Source organism: Corvus moneduloides, chromosome 5, assembly GCF_009650955.1.
Source record: "Corvus moneduloides isolate bCorMon1 chromosome 5, bCorMon1.pri, whole genome shotgun sequence".
Taxonomy (NCBI): domain Eukaryota; kingdom Metazoa; phylum Chordata; class Aves; order Passeriformes; family Corvidae; genus Corvus; species Corvus moneduloides.
In genome coordinates, this window is record NC_045480.1 from 53,346,092 (window position 1) to 53,366,464 (window position 20,373).

Here is a 20,373-nt window from a genome sequence, read left to right on the forward strand (position 1 = left end):
AAAATCAACAAAACCACCCCAAAAAGACCCAGCCAAAATATCTGCCCAAACCAACCACACACACACAAAGATATCTCCTCCACAAAACCCCCCAAACAAGTAAACAAAAAACAAACCAAGTTTTGTCTCTGATACACATGAATAGTCAGTGTCTAAAAAGACACATTTTTATGTTTTCCTGCTAATACACTAACTTGGAACAAAGAGATTTTACTGCAAAAAATATAGTTCTGCCTACTTTAAACTTGTACCAGCAAAGTTTTGATTAATATGAGCATTCCAGGCCTTTCAGATGCGCCACAGAAGCTCATCCAACTTATCAGCCTACAAGATCACACAGCCTTCAAGGAGAAGCCTTTCACTAAACATGCAAATTAGAAGCAATCTATTGAAAGGTTGGACCGGATGATCTTTGAAGTCCAGCCTGGACTGTTGTACAATTCTATATTATCATGGGATGTGGCTGGGAGAACACAACAGGCCATATAATTGTGTCATTCTTGGCTTGCAGTTCTTGAAGAAAAAGACAATTTATCAAATTCAAATCCTGTGAAATGGCCCAGGTGGCCAATTAGGCCAATGGCATCCTGGCCTGTATCAGCAATAGTGTGGCCAGCAGGAGCAGAGCAGAGATCTTCCCCTTTCTACTCAGGACTGGTGAGGCCACACCTCACATACCAGATTCAATTTTTGCCTCTCTCTACAAGAGGGACATTGAGGTGTGGAACATGTCCAGAGAAGGGCAACAGAGCTGGTTACGGATCTGGAGCACAAGTGTTATGACTTAGGGAGCTGGGAGTGTTTAGCTTGGAGAAAAGGAGGCTCAGGGGAGACCTTATCACTCCCTACAACTACCTGAGAGGAGGCTGTAGTGAGAGGGAGGGTTCTTCACTGAAAGGATGGCAAAGCACTGGAACAGGCTGCCGAGGGAAGTGGTGGAGTCACCATCTCTGGAAGTGTTCAAAAAGTGTGTATATGTGCTGCTTGGAGACAGGGATTAGTGGGGGGCTTGGTGTTGCACTCAATGACCTTAAAGGTCTTTTCCAACCTCAACAATTCTATGATTCCAAATCTGTGTAGATCTACTTTCATGAATTATGGATTAAGATCTGGATTACAACCCACAGATATGTATCAGCCCTCCCAGGGATGTGCACTGAGCCCTTAATTCTGAGAACTGAAGCCTTCACCAGCCTCAAAAGCTAAAATTTAATGTCCCATTTCATATTACCGTCACTTCATGCCTCCTGTTAAAAGAAGCAGTTCAGTCTTTTACCATTCCTCTCTCCTGTCCACACGACTTTCCAGTTATTAGGAATTTTTGACTAGGATACCCAAGTTGCATCCAAATTTGGGTGGAAATATATAACTTACTGGAGATATAGTTATTATCTCCCTCTTCACATGATAAATTAGCTACAACACCCTCATTCTTTTGGATTAATGGAGGGTTAAATATACTTATTACTTCTTCCTATTCCTGGAAAACATATGTTTGTTCCAGTTCGAAGCATTTGTGAAATGAAGTAATTTTCATCAGATGATAACCTTGACTGAAAGCAAAGCAGCTCTAAAGAGCAAAAGACAAGCATTAAAAACTTTAATTCTGGAAGAATCTATAATTCATTGAGACTGTCCACCTTAAAACAAGTAATTCCAAGTCAAGCTAAGTGTTTTATCCTATTAATTTCAAGGATGATGAACCACATTCTTGAAGCAGCACCCACTGAGTACTCTCTTAAAGGTGAAGAGAAGTCCCTAATGGGATTTCCAAAATCACAAAGAAGCATTACTACCTGAGAGGCCAATGAAGCATTAAGTCCATTCTTAAATAATACAAGTTCCTTCTGACATTATTCAAAATGTCAGTTTTGAGGCACTTCAAAGTTTCCAAGCACTTCAGATCTCTGAAGCAAGTTACAAAGCTAATTTCTTCAGCAGAAGCATTTGAGGATAAAAATTCACAACTTGCCAGCCAGTTTTGCAGATCCATGTTCACCGGGAGGCTTTCACAGCTACTCAAGCAGAAAAAAAAGCCATATAACCATAATAAAGGTATTTCAAAAGTGGCCCAACCAATCATACTGAAAACTGTAAAGGGTTCTGCCAATATCAAGTTCGGAAAATCAAAAGTGATCTAATCCCTTGGTCTGGTTGATCTGAGCCAAGTGTGAGCAGTTCAAGAGGAATCCAGAAGTGAAGGAATCATATTTGATGGACACAAATCAAGTTTTACATGCTACATAAACATGACCAACATGCAAATTCAAATTTTCTTTTCAAATGTAGGTATTAAAAACTCATCATGCTAGTTCTGCTATTCAAAAATTTTCAGGACAAAAAAAAATTCTCTTCTGCAAAAATGACTGAAGTTCTCTGCCATTCTTTGCTCTCATGCCCATTTTGAAGCAAAGAATAATCACACAGGAGCCTCTGTGGTTAGGCACTTGCCTAGCAGCATCAACAGAGAACAGGAGTTGCTGCTCCCAGCTTTTTTTTTTTAATTATTATTAATTTTTGACTTATCTTTCTCAAGTTTTCATTGTCATAACAAGATATGAAAGGAAATTAAAAACACAGTTTGAAAGTGGAAAATATTTCTCCTGTTCTTTGCTGTCAAGACAACTATATTTTCTGCAGGAGATGGGTAAAATGTAACCTCTTTTCCAGATGAACAAAAATGACTAAAATGCATGAAACTATATAATTTAAAGTGCATAGAAAAAGATTTGTCTCTCTCTGATGAAAGCAATCAGTCAAAATAGGCAGTCCCCAATGCACTGAAAATATTTTTCCGTAAGAACATTCTTATCAGTTTTGACAGGATATACTGAGCAAAAGAGAGACGAGCCCATCCGTGCCAAAACTGTGAAGAGAAACACTAGAGTGTCAAGGTCCCAAGGGGAATTTCTGTTTGACATCACTACTTCTCCCCAGGGCTCCATTGCATTCTCCCCTTCTCCCCACACTGATCCCAATGCAGGAGCATGCCCCTCTTCACTCCAGAGGGCTGTAGTCGCTCAGAGGCTTAAGAGACTTTTTTTTCCAAATCAGCTCTAGCTCTGGAAGTCACTGTTAAAAGCCATCAAACCTGTGTGCTGGAAACTGGATAAACCTGTATCTTAATTATTTGAATTGAATTTTCAAAAAGCACTTAACCTTATTGTTCTAGACCAGGGAATCTGGACACCCACTTGTACTACAGCCTAAAATAATTTCTCTTTGTTACAACACACTAAACACACTGGAGCTCAGCAGACATGGCTGACTGTTCTGCTGAGAAGAAATAGTGCACTGTGCTTGCCTTGGCTTTGTGGGTATTAGTTTGGAGTTTGACTTCTGGGTCATTTTGCTCATATACCTGATCCTGGTTCTCATGTATTCCTGGTGGATGTTTTGCTCCACAGGTGAATAATTCATGTGGAGTGGGTTGAGTAGTAGCAACTCTGCTCTGCATTTATCAGAAGGATGACTTGAACCTTAAACTTCTGTGTTCCTGGGGCAGCCTCCACCAAGCCCCCAAATTAATCTCTGGCTTTACTTTGCACTTATTACAAGCAAAGAAATACTCACTCATCCAAAGACCCCAGTGTCAGGGCAGGCAGCTGGACAATCTAGCACCAAAAATTAGATTTCGCTCCCCCCAGTCTGAATCAGAGAGTCCAAAAGCTGGTAAATTCTCCAAATGGCACACTACTGATTGAGTCAGTCTGTCTCTCTTTCTGCATCCTCAGATTTTAAAAGAAAATGTTCCATTCAAAAGCAGAGAGGGAATTTTAAAAAAATACTTTTAAATTTTTTAAAATTCAAGAATACAACTATGGATGGATACTTTTATTTCATTTTCTGCTATACTCAAATATGCATTTAGTTTGGCCTTTAAGCTAAACAGAAGTAGACTTCCAAGTAAAGCATAGCTCTCTATTAACACTAGTTTCATTGTGATAGCATGCAAATCCCCAACACTTTGCAGCCAAATTAAATTTCACTGAGATTTGACAAAAGATTTGCAGAAGCTACCAGAAAGTAAAGAATCAGTCTTAATCTATTTATTGCATACCACTAAATGAAGGAAGGAAATGCTACTCTTCAGGAGGCTTACAGCAAAATTTAAGTACTGTGCTGAATTGGAACAGCAGGTCTTGGTTCATCAAGGTATTTAATTACCTCTTTAGTATTAAGTAGTTTACTTCATTTCTAGCAGGCTGATTAAGTATTTAAAGTTGCTTTAGAAAGAGTATCCTGGTAGAACTGTGCCAGGTCCACCTTCTCCATCAGCACTAGAGGCAAAGCAGTCAGACACAGCAACATTTATTTCAACTGTCTAGAAAATACACCACCAATAATGTCTCTGAATTGCAACCACTTGCAAACCACTTGCAAAGATACCATTGCAAGGGTATCTTTCAGTCACATCATAAATTGTATGTCAACCTTTAGAAACATCTACACAGGTCACAGCTTAAATTACCAGGTGCTGATACATACACCTTTTAAAAGTCACATTACACAGCTCTACCTTGACTGCACTCACAAGGAGAACAGGTGAACCCATCATTTACCTCAAGTAGCTAACCAGGAAGCTAACCAAGAAGGAAATACTTCATGTGCTCTTGGTTATTAAATGGGGTTAGTTAAAATGTGTCAGCAGAGCTGTATAACTTATCCTTTTACCTAATGGAACAAAAGGGAATAAGAGATAAAGGATGCAGAAAAGAAGTTTTAACTTTATAAGAATAGACAGCAACTTCCTGAAGATCAAAATATATGCTTGGAACATATGTTGCTCCGTGAGGCAAGTGTAAGGAAAAAATATAGTGTATTAGAAAGAAATGCCACTACTGTAAACAACAAGTGTTTTCAGATGAAGTGGAAGTAGCAATTATTTTACTAGAATGAAAAAATGCAAACAAATAGCACAACTACGGAGTGCTGCTCTTAACCCTTAATAGTCTGTGAAATAAAAACCTGCATGCAGGAAAGTCCTGCCACTTGCACTGGCAGAAGTGAAGAGGAACAATGTATCTGTTAGTGAGGTTTCAATCCTCTCACACAAAATGCATGGCACCACAGATCTGCCTTGTATTAAAATAGATAACATTTCCTCCTTAAGACAATCAAATCAAAATTATTTAGGACTAAGCCCTACAATCCTAATGAACAAATGCAGATGGCCCAAAACATCCTGGGTTACCCTGGTGCCCCTCCAAGGCTAACTGTTTTCCTGCATGCTCACAGCTCTATCCTTCCTCCAAGGCATCTCCAGCTGTCCTGAATGCAAAGGAAACCTTGACATGAACATCTTGGTGCAGGCAGAAACTGATGCAAGAGCAAGGTATATCATCTTGCTGCCTCACTGGGAGGAAATAACCTAAAAACATCTTCAGAGAAGAGAAACATACAGAAGGTGGGTGTATGCTAATATGGAAGTGGAGGCAGAGCAAAACACACCCTGATCTTCAAATGCGCACATGTGGTAAGAAAACCAGTGTGGGAACAGAAAGAAAGTCCCCTAAACTTCAAAAGATGTAGAACAGAGCCTTTGAAGATGAGCCCGTTCTGAATTACAAGGAGCACTGTAAGAAACATGAAAACCACTTTATTTCTGCGGTGCTGTTTTCTACACCACTAAGATGTAAGACAGGACTCGGAGCTATCAACTCCCTTTTGTTCGTTTGTTTGTTGGATGGTTATTCACAGGAATGGCAGCTTACATTTCAGCAGTATAGATAAAAGTATTGCACTGAAATTTAAATGTCAAAGAATACATACGCAAATGTCAAATACCAACAGACAAATGCCAACAGAGAAATGTCAGAAATACACCCATGTCTCCCACTGAACATAACTACATCTGCACAAATGCAAGCCACAGTACGATGTGTAAAAGCCAGAGCTTTTCTTCAGTTCCTTTGGCGTTGTAATACCACTGGTGCCAATAAAATCAGTGTCTGGCAGCAATCTGAGTGTACTATTCCAAGTACCCAGCTCTGGCAAAAAGTACACCTAAGTGATCCGTGGTCTGCAAGGTGATGGATAACATTTACAGTCACAAGGGTACAAAACTGCTGTTTCAGGCAAATCCCACTCCGGGATTTGTTAACTTGTCACTAGATGACGGAGCCCAACACAGCAACCTTTCACATGAATTCTCTTTCCAGCTATGACAGGAGCCCATGAAAGCTGAAGGCAGGGACATGAAAGCAGTTTCTCCTAGATACATGGCTTAATTTGTCCAAATAAAAAAAAAGCATAAACATGAATTCTTAGTGTATCCTAAACTATTTGCTTTTTTGAGTCCTGGGGATAATCACCTATGAATATAAGTGAACTTTGCAGAAGTATAAATGACTCCAGAACCCAAGGAGAACAGATTTCAAGCAGAATTTGGACTCTTGAGAAATTCGAGTGTGTTTTAAAATCTTACTTGCTTTATTAAAATCAATTGACTGTTCCTCAGGAAAACAAAATAGCAGTTCTTTACACAATTGACTTGATGGGAATCTCTGGTCCCAATGACTTCAATGGGCTTTTCGTAATGATTTTACCCTTCATTATGTCCTATAAAAGTACTTGAAAATATGTTGATTAGGGAAGATGCATTAGCTCAGAAATTTCAGTCAGTCTGCTAATTGCAGCTGCTTCTACTAGAGCTGAGAAATAAAAATGCTTAGGTAGTTCTGCAGTCAGATCACTAAATACATGAAAATCTGAAGTGTACTTTAATTAGTGTAGTTAACAAAAATATATCTGACTCCTGTAATTATTGTGATTTGGTTCTCACACCAGTAGCTCTGTAAAGTAGATGTAAAGTAAATCCTAATCAAAGATAAAAGATGTGAATTTTTGTCAAATAATAAAATTCCCTAAAAATTTTCTTCTCTGCCTCTGAAGGAGTAGTTTTAAGAAACCTACCTTGTTTTTCTTATCTCTGTGACATTGACTAGAAATACCACATTAATTTTAAATTATTTTCTTATTCAATTTATTGCAAAAATTTGAAATAATTAATTGGATTTTTTTTAAAGAAACATCTGAGAACAATTATCACATTCTCACAATATATACAGAACTTTCTAAAGAAAATTTCTTTCTGTACACCAGAACTCTTTAAAGCCTTCTCTGGAATACTGAGTGTTGTTTAGGAAAAAGAAAATTCAAACAGTTTTAATCTGTTCTTCTCTGAACCCTTTCTTCTTTTTAACTAGCTGCAGAGCATCACAAAACTCTATGGAGAGGCATTTACTATCTTGCTCAACAGGAAAATTTTCTTATAATATTGATATTTAATTTTAAATGCTCATCTTGGCAAACGAAAAAAACCCACATACTTTCAGTAGCTTAATTTTAAACTTTTTTTTCTCCTCAACAGGGTTGTATGATGCTGACTTTCATAATCTAATTATATTATGAGCAAAGCTCTATTCTCTGACCAACTTCAAATCCATTTCCCTCCAAAGATAGTGGATATCTCTTTGTTCTTGAACTATCCTAAAGAGTAAACAAGGCAGGTTCAAAAAGCCTGTTTGTATTATCCCACTGTTTTACACAAGTTAGGTGTGCCCACAGTCATTAACATCTGTTTTAAAATTAAACTCTACCAACTCTACTGCTGTTAAACTAGCAGTACAATTCTAAATTACACCATCAACCAAGAATTAGAATAGCTAGGAAGTCTTTTTGTACTTCTGTATTTCCAAGATCTCTCTGTGAGTCTCTCTTTCTCTTCTATCTTTTTTGGGAATGAAAAAACACAATTTAGTGCTTCACTCAGGCATTCACCCAGACAGGCCTGAAGTCGAAAAACCCCCAGTCAAAGTCAATGAAACAAATTAAACCAAGAGACACAGATTTGTCTTAGGAAGGTAACTCTAAAGAATAAATAGCTCCTCAGTGCGCAGCATGAAAAATAAGTCAAAATATGTTGAAACAGACAGAACTTAAAGGTAAGGGAATAAGGACTTATCCAACATTCTGGTCTCCCAAAGACTCTGTGAAGTTCCTCCAGATATCAACCAGATCCAGTTCTGTCTAGTTTCTGAAGCACCTATCAGGACCTCTGCTCAAGGTGACATAACTATAAGCACGTGTGTACATTAGGGTATTGACAAGAGATGGAACAGCAGGAACAGAATAACAATTCTGGTGAATAGTGGAGGAGACAGTTCAGTGTTTAGACACCTTGGACTTCTTATTTATCTCTTCCTTCTTTCAGAGTACTTATCTGTTGCTCCAGAAGGTGTGCAGACAAATGAGGCACTTCATCATCTAGTGACGCACACATGGAACCAGTTTACATATATTAAGAAAACTCTATCATTTCCTTTCAGACCTCACGTTCCTCCTGTATAAAACCCAGTATGATGTGATACACTAAATGAAGAGATCTTGGTATTTTTCAGGAAGTGTGTCTTTAAAGGACAGCTTCTCCTGGAAAAGCTTATTACTCTTTTATTCACCTGTGAAGTCCCAAACGACTTTTGCCATACTGGATAAGCAGTTGTTCAAAGCTAAGGATATTCATTGCAAATAGAGACCCGTTTCCACCATTTCTTACACAGGACTTAAATTTAGTTTTAGACTGGCAAAACTCAAATACCAAGAAAGAGTAATTTTGTGGGACATATATGCCATTCCCTGTAACATCCAAGTCCATGCATTTGGACTGTGTCTGGCAGCTGAATACATAACATTAACTTATTCTGTAAAAGTTAACTCATTAAAACACCATGTTTTTATTTCGTGAAGAGACTTCAGAAATTTTATCTGTACTACAAGAGATTTTCTCTTTCCATAGCTATGAATTTTAAATACCTAGCAGGTGGAACATCCCACTTTGACCAAGTATCAGCGACCAATCTCGGTGCTTTAAATATAATTCAGTGTAAAATTTGCTATTTTGGACAGAGGTTGCAAGGGTTACAAAACAACAGCTCTCACTGATCCTTTGGGATAATTGATCAGCAACTCAACACATTCTGTATTACAAATGATACCTTGATCAACACAACCTGCTCCAAGGCCTATTTGAAATAACAAAATAGATGAGTATCTCAAAGTTCAAAGCTTTTCTCCCATCTCTTACTCCTTAACAATACAGAACACCATGCTACCTGCCATCAAATGCTTTTCTATTAACACAGAACACAAGAAAGGTTTTGAAAATATCAGTAAAAATAGTCTCTTGTTTGAATATATGTAGCCTCACCTTGCGGATGCCTCTGCCAAGATCTTCTCCATAATTAGTTCCCAAAATTTCAAAATGTACATTGGGGTTCCCCCCATTTTCTGCAAATTCCAGTTCTCCTGTCAAGCCATTCACTCCACCCTATTGAAAAAAAAAGGAAAATGGAATGAAAACTCATAAGTAGGTAACTGTATTAACCTTCTGTTTCTCAAAGGGATTTATGCACTAACTATGCAGAATACACAGGTAACTACCAGCATGAGGACAGTTTTCCAAAGACCACGTTTCCCTAAAAATTCTGATGCTTACATTATTCTTGCATCATGATTAAGTTCTTCACAGAAGAATTAAAGTCAGCAATGCTACACAGATGCAATACAAGCAATAGTCTTACTCTTAGCATATTTGCACTCCAATTTCTGTTCTTTGACCCATCAACATATATGTATTGACACTCTAACCCCACCAAATTTAAAAGAAAAACCAAAACCATTTTGCAACAAAGTTTAGTGGAAGCAAAGCTAAACACAAATATATAAAAGAAATTGCACAAAAATTAGTTATGTTTGTTGATTTTTGCTTTTTCCCTTTAAATATTTCTCCCTCATGAAAGATTTCCACATGAGGGCAGGCTGAATTTTAGATGAAGTTACATGTTTTTTGAGCTCAACATATGTGATTTGCACAAATGAAGAAGGGCTTGATTCAAGGTCTAGCTGAATGCAGTGATTTTTCTTTCTCCTCCCAATTATCCTTTACTAAGAATACATGACATGTGCAAGAGTGAAGCATCTCTTCAAGCGTGCTTTAACTCTTTTACAGTTTTGCTGGAAGGGGTTAAAATATTACAGATGAAACAGTGAATAATCCCTACAAAGAATTAGAGTTCAAAGGGCTATACACACCACAGCCATACTCAAAATATATTCCAGAGTTAATTCAACATGACACACATTTCATCTTTGTATAAGAACTATGATGACCTGAACTATAAAATCAACAGAACCATGTAAAATGCCAATAATGAAAACCTTTACCCTTCAAAAATTTCTTCAGTGTACAGATTCAGGGAAAATTTGATGTTTAACCCTCTCCCTCAGAAAAAGAAAGGTAAAAAATATTTTTTTTATGTTTTTATGCACACACACACACAAAAAATCTGCCTCTGGTGTAAAACCCTATGAAATGCATAGTTTTTCCCCAAAACATAAGGCAAGAACTTTGCAGTTGTGATTGCTGTTTCACTTAGGAGCTTTTTTATTTAAACTGGAAAAACTTGCATTATGAACTACCTAGCTAAGCAAATGAGCCTTGCTGAATCATGATATTAAAAGCTCTATTCTTACATCTTGAGTTTGGACAAAATCCAGGAAGGACTACAGAATTTGCATCTCCATTGCAAATTGCTGTGAACTAACAGAATGTTCTCCTACTTTTACAAAACATGACTGTAATTATAACAAAAGTTATGAAATTGATCATTGAGAATATCTTTAGAATTTACTAGACAACTAGAAACTAGTACTATCAGGGAATAATACATTAATAATTATATATTAAAATAATAATACAAATATTATAATACAAATACGTAATGAGTGCCATTTACAGTTAAAACCAAGGAAATACTTTGTGTATATACATATTTAATGATTTTTAAAAAATATTTTCCATAATATTTTCTTTCTACAATATTTACTTTTTATTCCATACTACAACAAAAATAAATGTAAAAAAAGAAAGGAAAAAAAATCCAATATCCTGGTTAAGGCTATATCTGAACAGTCTTTTGCAGGAGAACTCTGGCAACTGCAAACCAGACAATTTTGACGTATGCTGGGGTTAGCAAGACACTCTGATTACTTTTTAACTTCACTACAATAACACTTTCATGGCTTTTAGGTTGGGGTTAGCACACCTCTGGCTGGTTCAGAGTAAAGTCAGAGTGAGCTTGTGTTTACCCACTGAATCATTTGAACATATCCTTTGGTAAATAACCGAGTTTCACAAACATGAACCTTTAACTTAAATCTGACTTCATCCTACTCATGGAACAGAAGTGGAAACTTGCCCCACATACCTTTTCTCTCATAGGTTCTTATTTGGCTTTCTGATTACCTAAGGCACAATTTCACAGAACATGTGATGTAGAAATGCCTGCAAATTGGCACAGACCTGCAATAGTTGGGATGCCCAGCTGATTGCTCAAAGACTCCATCTGGACACCTTACCAGATACTGATTTGATGATATTATACTTAATATTTCTTATATTACTTCCCAAAACTTTCCCCCACACTGGGTACTAAAACTGTGGGTCAGAGGTAGATAAAGTGTGAAAATTAATTAAACTGTTATAGACCACCTGAGCAGCACCATGATCTCAAGTGAGCCACAAGCAGGACCTGGAAAAAGGAAGGGAAAACTCTGGAACAAAATGGTGAAAGAAAAGAAATATTCAACAAAAAAAATCCCTACAATCTCTTCACACAGATGCTTTGTACAGCAGAAAAAAGAAATGAAGAGTATAGGATTTTCAATCTAGAAAATTAAAGCGACTTTATTTTCCATATTGAGAGTGGTTCCAATACTTTAAGGAACATGAAGATAAAATCATGTCTAAAATGTAAATGATTTTTTGAGACTTAAGATAGCAATTTAAAATTTTAATAAACTTCTAAATTTTTTAATAATATTTTTCCTTATTTGAGCAAATATGATTAAAAATAATTTAAAGAATCATTTAACCTCAATTATACTTGAAGTAATCAAATCCATTTCTTAAGAAAACACGGGATATGAAAATATATGTCCCCTTACATACAGTACAGGTTAACAGAATTACCTAACATATTTTGGAATTCGATCTCCATCCAGAAACTTTGTATAACTTTATTTAACTTGATTTTTTAAATGGCTGCAATTGTCAGGGCATGATACAAACTGTAAGTCCATCAACTGTATTTGTCTGGAATCCCATCTTAACCACCACAACATTATTTCTTATTTATCTATTTTGGCAATCCTATAAATCTTTGAAAATTTCTCGTTATGGACTGTCTTAATCAGAGCTTCCTCTCCTAGACTGTGTACGTATGAAAATAGTGCAGTAAGAGCTCAGATTAGTTGGGAATGATGCTGGCTCAGGAGGGAAGGGCAGAGGCAAAAATACTAAACAGCAAAAAACTGCCCATTTAATACCAACAATGCTAAATTTATAGGAAATTTCTTGGGGTCTTGATTTCTCCTCCCTACCTGGGACTGTTGTTGGACCATGCAATCCTGTTATTGGTCTCTACTTTTCCTCATTGTCCCACACAGCCTTTTTACAAGGCTTACACAAATCTGGTTTATTGCTTAGGGCTGATAGAGCGGAACAGGATATCGCCTAGGAAGATTTTCAGGACCCTGCTCCAATTTTTATGCATAGTCTTTCACAGTATGGATCTCTCTGAAACACTTGATTTATGGCATGAGTTTTATCCCTCTGCTAATGCATAGTGGAAGGAGATCACAGAGGAAATGACCATCTGTATGACAGCTACTGATCCAGTAACTTCCTGACGAGATTTTTACCAGTGATTTCAGTGTTACTCATGATAACCGGCAAGAGTAAAAGAAATTTTTCGTTGCATTTAACTTACAGGAACAATGCTACTGGGGAAACATGAAGACACATTTGTTATGCACCTTCTCAAATTCTTCTAAGGTTCAGCTGCAACCATGCAATTTCCTGACACATATGAAACTGAAGAGTGAAATGTCAGTTGCTGGGACAAAAGTGTTTTACTTATGATTCTGATCACTGCCCGGGGCTTTGCAGAGCTGTTATAAAGCTTGGCAATATAATTAAAGCCTACTTGAGTCTCATCTAGACTGGCAAGACAAACTACAGTTTATATATGCTTAGGCACTGAAGTAAGTCCCTGAAGAAAGCAGTATTTACCTAGCAGTCAGGACCTCACTTGGGAATGTCAGCTTGCCAATCATCAGCTATAAAATATTGTCCTTGCTCTCAGCTTCTGTTCAAACTTCCTCCTCTTTTTTTTTTTTTTTTCAAACTATGGTTATTCTCAGGTACTAGCTGTTTTGCAATTAAGGATAAAAAATGTGGCTATAGGCAGGGAAAAATGCTACAAACATCAAATACAAGTTCCACATTTCATTTTTGAAAAAATTTGATTTTGAGAACATGGCTGAGTTTTCAACTAGCAGACACCATCCAATCTATTACCTGAAAAACAATTTGGCACCTTTTTTGCAAGTCACCACTGAGTGTCAGTGACATTTCTGAGACCAGAACTAGTTGACAATCCCACTTATGATTCATGAAACAGCTCATTTCCCAGAAAGGGACAGGCTCTATGTTGCTGCTAGCACTAAAAATTTGCTGTTAGTGAGCTAAAAAAATGTGACTGGGAAGAGCCCTGAGATGCGTGAGAGAAGGTAGATGCCATCTTGCTGAGTTGATCCCCCCTCTAATCCTACTTACATTTATTCCCAGACTATTCAGGAAGATTAATTTTTCTCAAAGTAGAATTATTTTCTAGTGATACTTATTCCTCCAACTGTGAAATAGCTTTACTGAGAAATAAACAAGTGAGCATGTGTTTAGGGATAGTTCCTATACAGAAGTGAATTTAAACTAATTGCTGTAGCTGGCCAAATTCATTAGAAGGATTGTATTTCCAGATGGATTTAACTTTTTATTCAGTTCGAGAATGGGTAGAAACTGATATTAGATTTAAATAATTGTGGTGGGCTTAAAATTTTTTCTTTAGGCTTTTTCCAATCAGCTGAATTCACAAAGAAAAAAACCAGCTTTTGTAGCTGTTTGTAGAAATAGTGATGAATGAGTCGAATATTCAACAAATGACGATGAGGAATGATTTAGACAGCTTTTTTACCACTTTAAGAAATGTTTGAAACTCTAATTTCCTCTGTTCCCTACTCTCCCCTAGCAGCTCATTAACTATAAAAAACCAGTTTATTTACCACCAGAGTTCCATTTTTAACAATTGCTGCTTCAGGTAGAACATCAGCATCCCTTTCTCTTACCTTCTTCAGTGAGTAGCTTAATAAAGATTTCCCAACTCTTTTCTTATTTCCCCCTCCAGAAATCAAAGAAAGATTTCCCTCTGTAGCTAAAACACTTCCAGATGTTCCTGCTTCTGGATCTTAAACTCTAAAAGACAGATATTTCTTCTATAAAAGCTTCCTCTAGAACTAGGTTTGCTGTTGTTGTTTGTTTTTTTTTTTAGCAGCAAAAGCTCCATGGTGCTTCTGCTTTGCTGCTGCCAGAAGAACAACTGCTTGAGTTGTTGGTCCTCTCCTGAGGCAGGCAGCCTGGAATTAGACATCTCTTCCTCAACTCAAAACCATACTTGAGTACAATTTAATTCCTAGAGAACCTACACTGGGAGGAGGGACAACCTGAGACCAGGTGATGATTTCAGCTCTACAGTACAGATCATCATGAAGGAAGAATTAAGGTGTTGCAGAGGATGGAAGTTCTTTTTCCAGGAATATTTAAGAAATCTCAGAATGTATTTTCACCCTGAATTATATCAATATCTTCCTATGATATTCCATTATACACTACATCCTGTAAACAGTGGTGATTTCAAAATGAAAACGCAGAACTTTTTATTCAGAAACTATTTAAATACCCCGTGGTGACTTCCTCCTGTTTGCTTTCAAAATTAAGGAAATCTGGTATGTTTTTGTGAAAAAAATTCTATTTCAGTTGATTTTAGAGGACTCCCCAGGACAACAGGAGTGAAAACATGTTTAAAGAATAAGGTGAGATGGGAAAGAGAAGCATTCTCAAGAAGAGAGATTAAGTGGGGGCTTTTTTCCCTTCATTACTTTTGGATTTTATTGTTTTTGTGATGCCCCATCAGGCATTCATCAATGCCAAATTTTTAATTTCAAAAGTACACAGCTGTGATCCCAAAGTTCTTCTCCCTAACTGCTTTAGTGAAAGAAAAGGGAAAGTAGGCCACAAAACTAAAGCAGAATTCCTGTTCTTGTGCAATTCCAACTCTCAGCTGCAATCTTTAGCTTTCCTCTGCCTACGGATTGAAATGCTACTGACATCCACAGACAGTAAAATTTCTGTATTTCATTTGGATTCGATTTTGACTTTCAATTTTAGCACATTACTTCTAGAAATTCATCTCTGTCAGCACAGTGCAGTGTAAGGAGGATTTGGATTATTCAATTTACACCAATAAAATACTTTCTTTTCAAAGCCATCTAATTGAAATAACAGAGAAACCCAAAAGTGACAGGATGGAAGCGTGGTTAGCTGCACAGATCAGGAATTTCTTTGGCATTTGATTAACTTTTTTAGCAAACTAACAACAACTCTGGAATTTCCACTTGCTCCTGCCTTCTTGAACACTTTCATAATTCTCCGGGCCATTTAAATGGAAAAGTGTGCAATGGTATTTACAAAATGCAAGGCAAGAGGCGAACCAGCCTTGCCTGAAACATAGCTCAAAATACACAGCATTGCCAAATGTGAATTTGAAATTGCTCTGATAGGTAGGTTAAGAGCAATACAGTTTGGAGTCCCTTAAAGTCATATCCTGCCCCTGAAATAAGAAATGTGTCCTGGATTATTCTTTCAGTCTCATGACTTCAAACTGCTAGAATGGAAAGCGGAAACAGATACCAAAGAAATCCTTGAACTGTCATTTTGGAGGTAACGCAGATTAAGCTGGGACTGCATAAAATATAAGCAGTGCTCAAAGGAGTCTTATGTTTTGCCTGCATCGTCATAATTTCTGGTATAGCTAAATACCTAATGCAGAATGGCAACTTCTCATCACAACATTATATTTTAAATGGTTTTTATGTTCTGTAGTGAAAGCCACAATTAAAGCATTTAAGATTTTTTTTTTAAAATGGACAAAATTTTTGTCCCTTTTTTTTCCTGTGTTTACAATGCCAGCACTTTAAAAGTAAGTATACATTACAAGTAAGTGTATGCAGACAAATTAGAAGGCAGTTTTACGAAAGATATCAATAACATAAGGAAAATGACATGAATAACTTACAAGGAAGGGCAAACCCTGAACTTGTTCATATTGACTAAATATTGGCCCAGAAGGCTGCAATATTTGTCTGTAAGTATGTGGAGGCTGTAAACATTATGAAGAAAGGAAATGACTAAGAAAAATTTTCTTAAAAGACTGAAGAACAGGAAAAGCATCTTGGGCATGAGCATGATTAAGGTATGAAATAAAAATAACAGGGAAGCAGCAACACTGGATAAAGCTCTGTAGAGACTGTTACAGGCACAGTTTTGTGGTGGCTGAATATAGCCTAGCTAATTTAGGGGGTTCCTTATTCCCATTTCTATGATTTCACTTTATTAACATCAAAAACAGTGCAACGGTGAATTCCACAGAACATTACCCAGGTGTAATTCTGCAACTTTTTTCTTTTAGAAATAAAACAGTAAATTTATTTTCTTTACTTCCTAACCTGTGAAACTTACCTGTTCACCAGCGACACTTTTTCTTCCTTGAACATCCAGCTGGTTTGGTAGTTTTGGTAAACAAACTTATTGATTTTATTTCAATATGATTATTATGACATGGAAAACACAACCAACCAACAAACAACCCAAACCAAATAAAGACTACTTCCATTCAGGAACTGTGAATATGTAAAACCTATACTGCTGGTACTGGGTAGAGTAATGTGCACCTCAGCAGGAAATACTGCCTAATGTAAGTATTTTAGAAATCAAAGATGAGGAAATACAGAGAAAAAGTACCTTCTTGATGGTTTCCAACATTGATCGTCCTCCTTGCCAGGGTTTAGAATTCTTCCTGATGCAGGTGAGGCTGGCCATGCTGTGCCACTTCCTGTCCTCCAGCTTCTTATGAAAGGCATTTGCCAGCAGGAGGACAGTGTCATATACATACAGGTTTGAAATCTGTAAATGGATCAAAAGGGAAGCATTACCACTATTATTTGTAGCCTCCTGCCAGAATTTATAATTTGTTTTGCCTCACCCATAATCCTCTGGTAATTAAATACTTTATTTGGTATTAAGAAGAACCTGTAAGAGGCAAAATGTCACTCCTTTGGGCTCTGGTAAAACCTGCAGCTGGCAGCTGTAACGCTAAAAGTGATTTGCAGCAACAAACTACACACACATGAGAAGTGCAAGCAGCCCAGTCACTGGCACAGCTCCACCTGCCAGATTTACAGCTCTACTTATGACCGTAAACTGACATTCTTTTATTTTTAACCAGTTGCTTGTGAGACTCAAATTTCAGTCACCAGATATTTGGACACCATCAAATTATCTTCAAGGCTGTTTTGTTCTTTTGAAAAGCAGAAACCCTGAAAATTTAGAAGAGATCATTTCATTGTGTTTTTTGTTCCTGATTTGTGCAGTCAATTCAGATTGGTACTTTCTGGTATGAAATATGACTCAATGAAATTTTTGTCAGTGTGCAGTTGCATGTTGATTCTGCAATTTATAGTGTTTACTGTCAGAGTATTTGACATTGGCTCTTAATTCCCTGCAGGACAAAACTCCTACAGAATAAATGTATGTATGTTTCACTGTGAGCAGAGCTGCATACAGTGCGAGGAAGTTCCAGTTTGGGATCAAAGACAGAACAGTGGAACTCAAGAAGAGAAATCACTTGTGTGCCACTTCCACTTAACCATGTTCTAGTTCTATGTACGTGCTTTTGAATGCACACAGTGCCAAGTCAGATGTGAAAGACACAATTAAATGTAAAAGAATAGAACCTCAGAATTCATGAAAACTTATGAAACAAGTAATTTTCAATATAGTTTTATATCAGTCTTTCCTGTCCTCAAATGGCAGGAACATTTAAGTTACTGACAGTATCATAAAAAGAAACCTCAGCTGTCCTGAACAGAGGTTCTCATGAAGAAAATTTATGTTCAGAAATGAAAAAGACTTTTGGGAATATTATTTTTAGATAACCTATGGATCATCTGAAGTTACTGAGGGAAACTCAGTTTCCTCAGCTGCATGATAAAGAGCTCTGTAGAGCATTCCTAGTGCCTGACAACAAATTATCCAGTGGCAATTTGAGGAAAGCTTGCTGGGGCTTTTTCTCCATCAGTCAGACAAGCCAAAAGACATTTTCTCAGATTTGTGGAATATGTTGGCTGCTCTCTGTAAAGGTTTTTTACACAGGTATAGGTGGTGTGCTCAAAGTTTTAGAAGAAAAAGGAAGCTTACAAAAGGAAAGTTTGGGAATTTAGTGGCCCTATTCTGCTTTTTAAATATATCCAAAGACTGGGAAAGCCCTGCAGCTATTGGGAGGGAGTATATGGCAAGGAAGCACAATAATGTTGAGGATCTGAGACACTGATAAGCAAATCCACACATCCCCTTAAAAAAGGAGAAAATAAAAATTAAAAAACCCCAAACACCTCTCTTTCTACCTAATTACTCCTTTCCATATAACATATTTTTATGTTTTTATTTCCTTTGGTAAATCCCATCTTTATGCTGGCTTTGCTTGTGTCATCCGCAACCTGTTGTTGCATGCTGTTCCCAGGAAGGTCTCATGACAGATTCCCTACCTGCATAGCACCCAGGAAAGACGTACTCTCTCCTTACCTGGCCAGAATTACTTAAGACATCCCAAATGACTTCCCAATTTTATCAAAGGAAGACTAATGATCTGCTGCTTTCCCTTGTGATAAGCTGCTGGAATCCTCCCTTACCTTTACAACTCTACACTGTTAGTAGCAGAGATGCACAGAACCTCTGATCCTTATTGCCCCTTTTCTTTAAATGATCCTTCACTCTGTCTTTCTGGAAGGTGCTTCTTTACTCTTACTTGAGCTCCTCCAGTGACTATGAATACTTCCATTTTGGTATTCACCCAGGAACAAATCTCCTTTCTTCAGAGGCACAGGCCAGGCATCACTGTGCATGACAGGATTAAAAGCATGGATTGAGAATCTGGGTCCAGGTTAATCAAGCATTTTTAAAAAAAACTTGGATGATTTGCCTGCATATTGTAAACTTACAAAGAATTCAAAGCATTTCAGCTAAAACTGTGTTTCCACAACGAAGTCAGCTCTACAGGGACATTTGTTGGAGCAGGGAGGGAAAGAATTATCACTGCGCTGTGAGGCAAGCTTTTTTCATGTAAGCCTTTTCCAACAGGAAAAAAAACCCCATACCACCTCTGGAGAGCAGAGGGAATAAGGTCACTAATGAGACTAAATTGGTACATGACCAGCTGTGGATGCCAAGTCATCATTTCCCAACAAAATGACATTGCTTGCAAGGTAACTTCTGTAACCTACTATCAAGGGGAATAGAAGACAATTGTCAGTTCATGAGGAAGGATGCACTCACTAATCTAAGAGTAATATAGCTGGGCCTTTATCCAGTATTAACAGGGCTCAGGAGGACAGAGTTCAGCAGCTATTAAGCATTGTTAGTCCTTCACTAATAGTTGAGCTTAACATTTACAGCAATCAATCACTGATAATACAATGATAAAGACCCTACAATTAATTTCTGTTTCCCAAAATCACCCTTTCCTGCCACTACCAGAAGTATGCTTCATTAATATCTGTCCTGATGAACAGAAGGGGGTTGAAATTTAAAGTCACTTTACACTTTTATTAACTTCCCACGTTAATTTACTAGGGCATTTAATGCCTGGTGTCCATTACTGATCCTTTATTTACTCCAAGCCTGTTAGACTAATAGCTGGTCACTTGCATTACCAAGAAGTATTTAATTGCATAACCTTCTGTTGATGCAGTTCAAAATTCAGATGTAATTTTTTAATCCAGATTGTGGAAGAAAGGCACTTAGCATTAGATTAAGGATGAATGATTAATCTGGATTATCAGTGTCTATTTTATGTGTACCTATAATATTGAACGTAGTTTTTACACAAAAGGGTTACAGTACTAAATTCTTCTCTGAATCCAGTTTTTAACTTTCTGCCTTCAAAATGACACAAACTCATAGAGTTTGTTTCAACTAGGCCAATTCCAAAGACACAGTGAGATATCTTCATCAGAATGCTTTTCAGTGTTTTAATAAAGATGATGAAAAAAATTAATTATTCACACAGATTTTAGTAAATCAGAAAAGTAATTCAGAAAAAAATAAATCAAGAAATTCACCCTTATAATTTCCAGAGAATGTTT

The 20,373-nt window shown here is 37.1% G+C and overlaps 1 protein-coding gene across 3 annotated transcripts in view; it reads right to left on the reverse strand.

Annotated features, from left to right (window-relative positions):
* Positions 1 to 20,373, reverse strand: part of GRID2 (glutamate ionotropic receptor delta type subunit 2) — a 710,183-nt gene that overhangs the window by 194,092 nt on the left and 495,718 nt on the right. For all 3 annotated transcript variants that reach the window (XR_004240290.1, XR_004240289.1, XM_032109710.1), the window contains exons 7-8: positions 16,976 to 17,137; positions 9,209 to 9,328 (exon numbers count right to left, since the gene is read on the reverse strand). Coding sequence is in view for 1 of the 3 variants with exons in the window: in XM_032109710.1 (XP_031965601.1) it covers positions 9,209 to 9,328; positions 16,976 to 17,137 (282 nt within the window). In the remaining 2 variants the exon portion in view is untranslated. The remainder of the gene's footprint in view (positions 1 to 9,208; positions 9,329 to 16,975; positions 17,138 to 20,373) is intronic.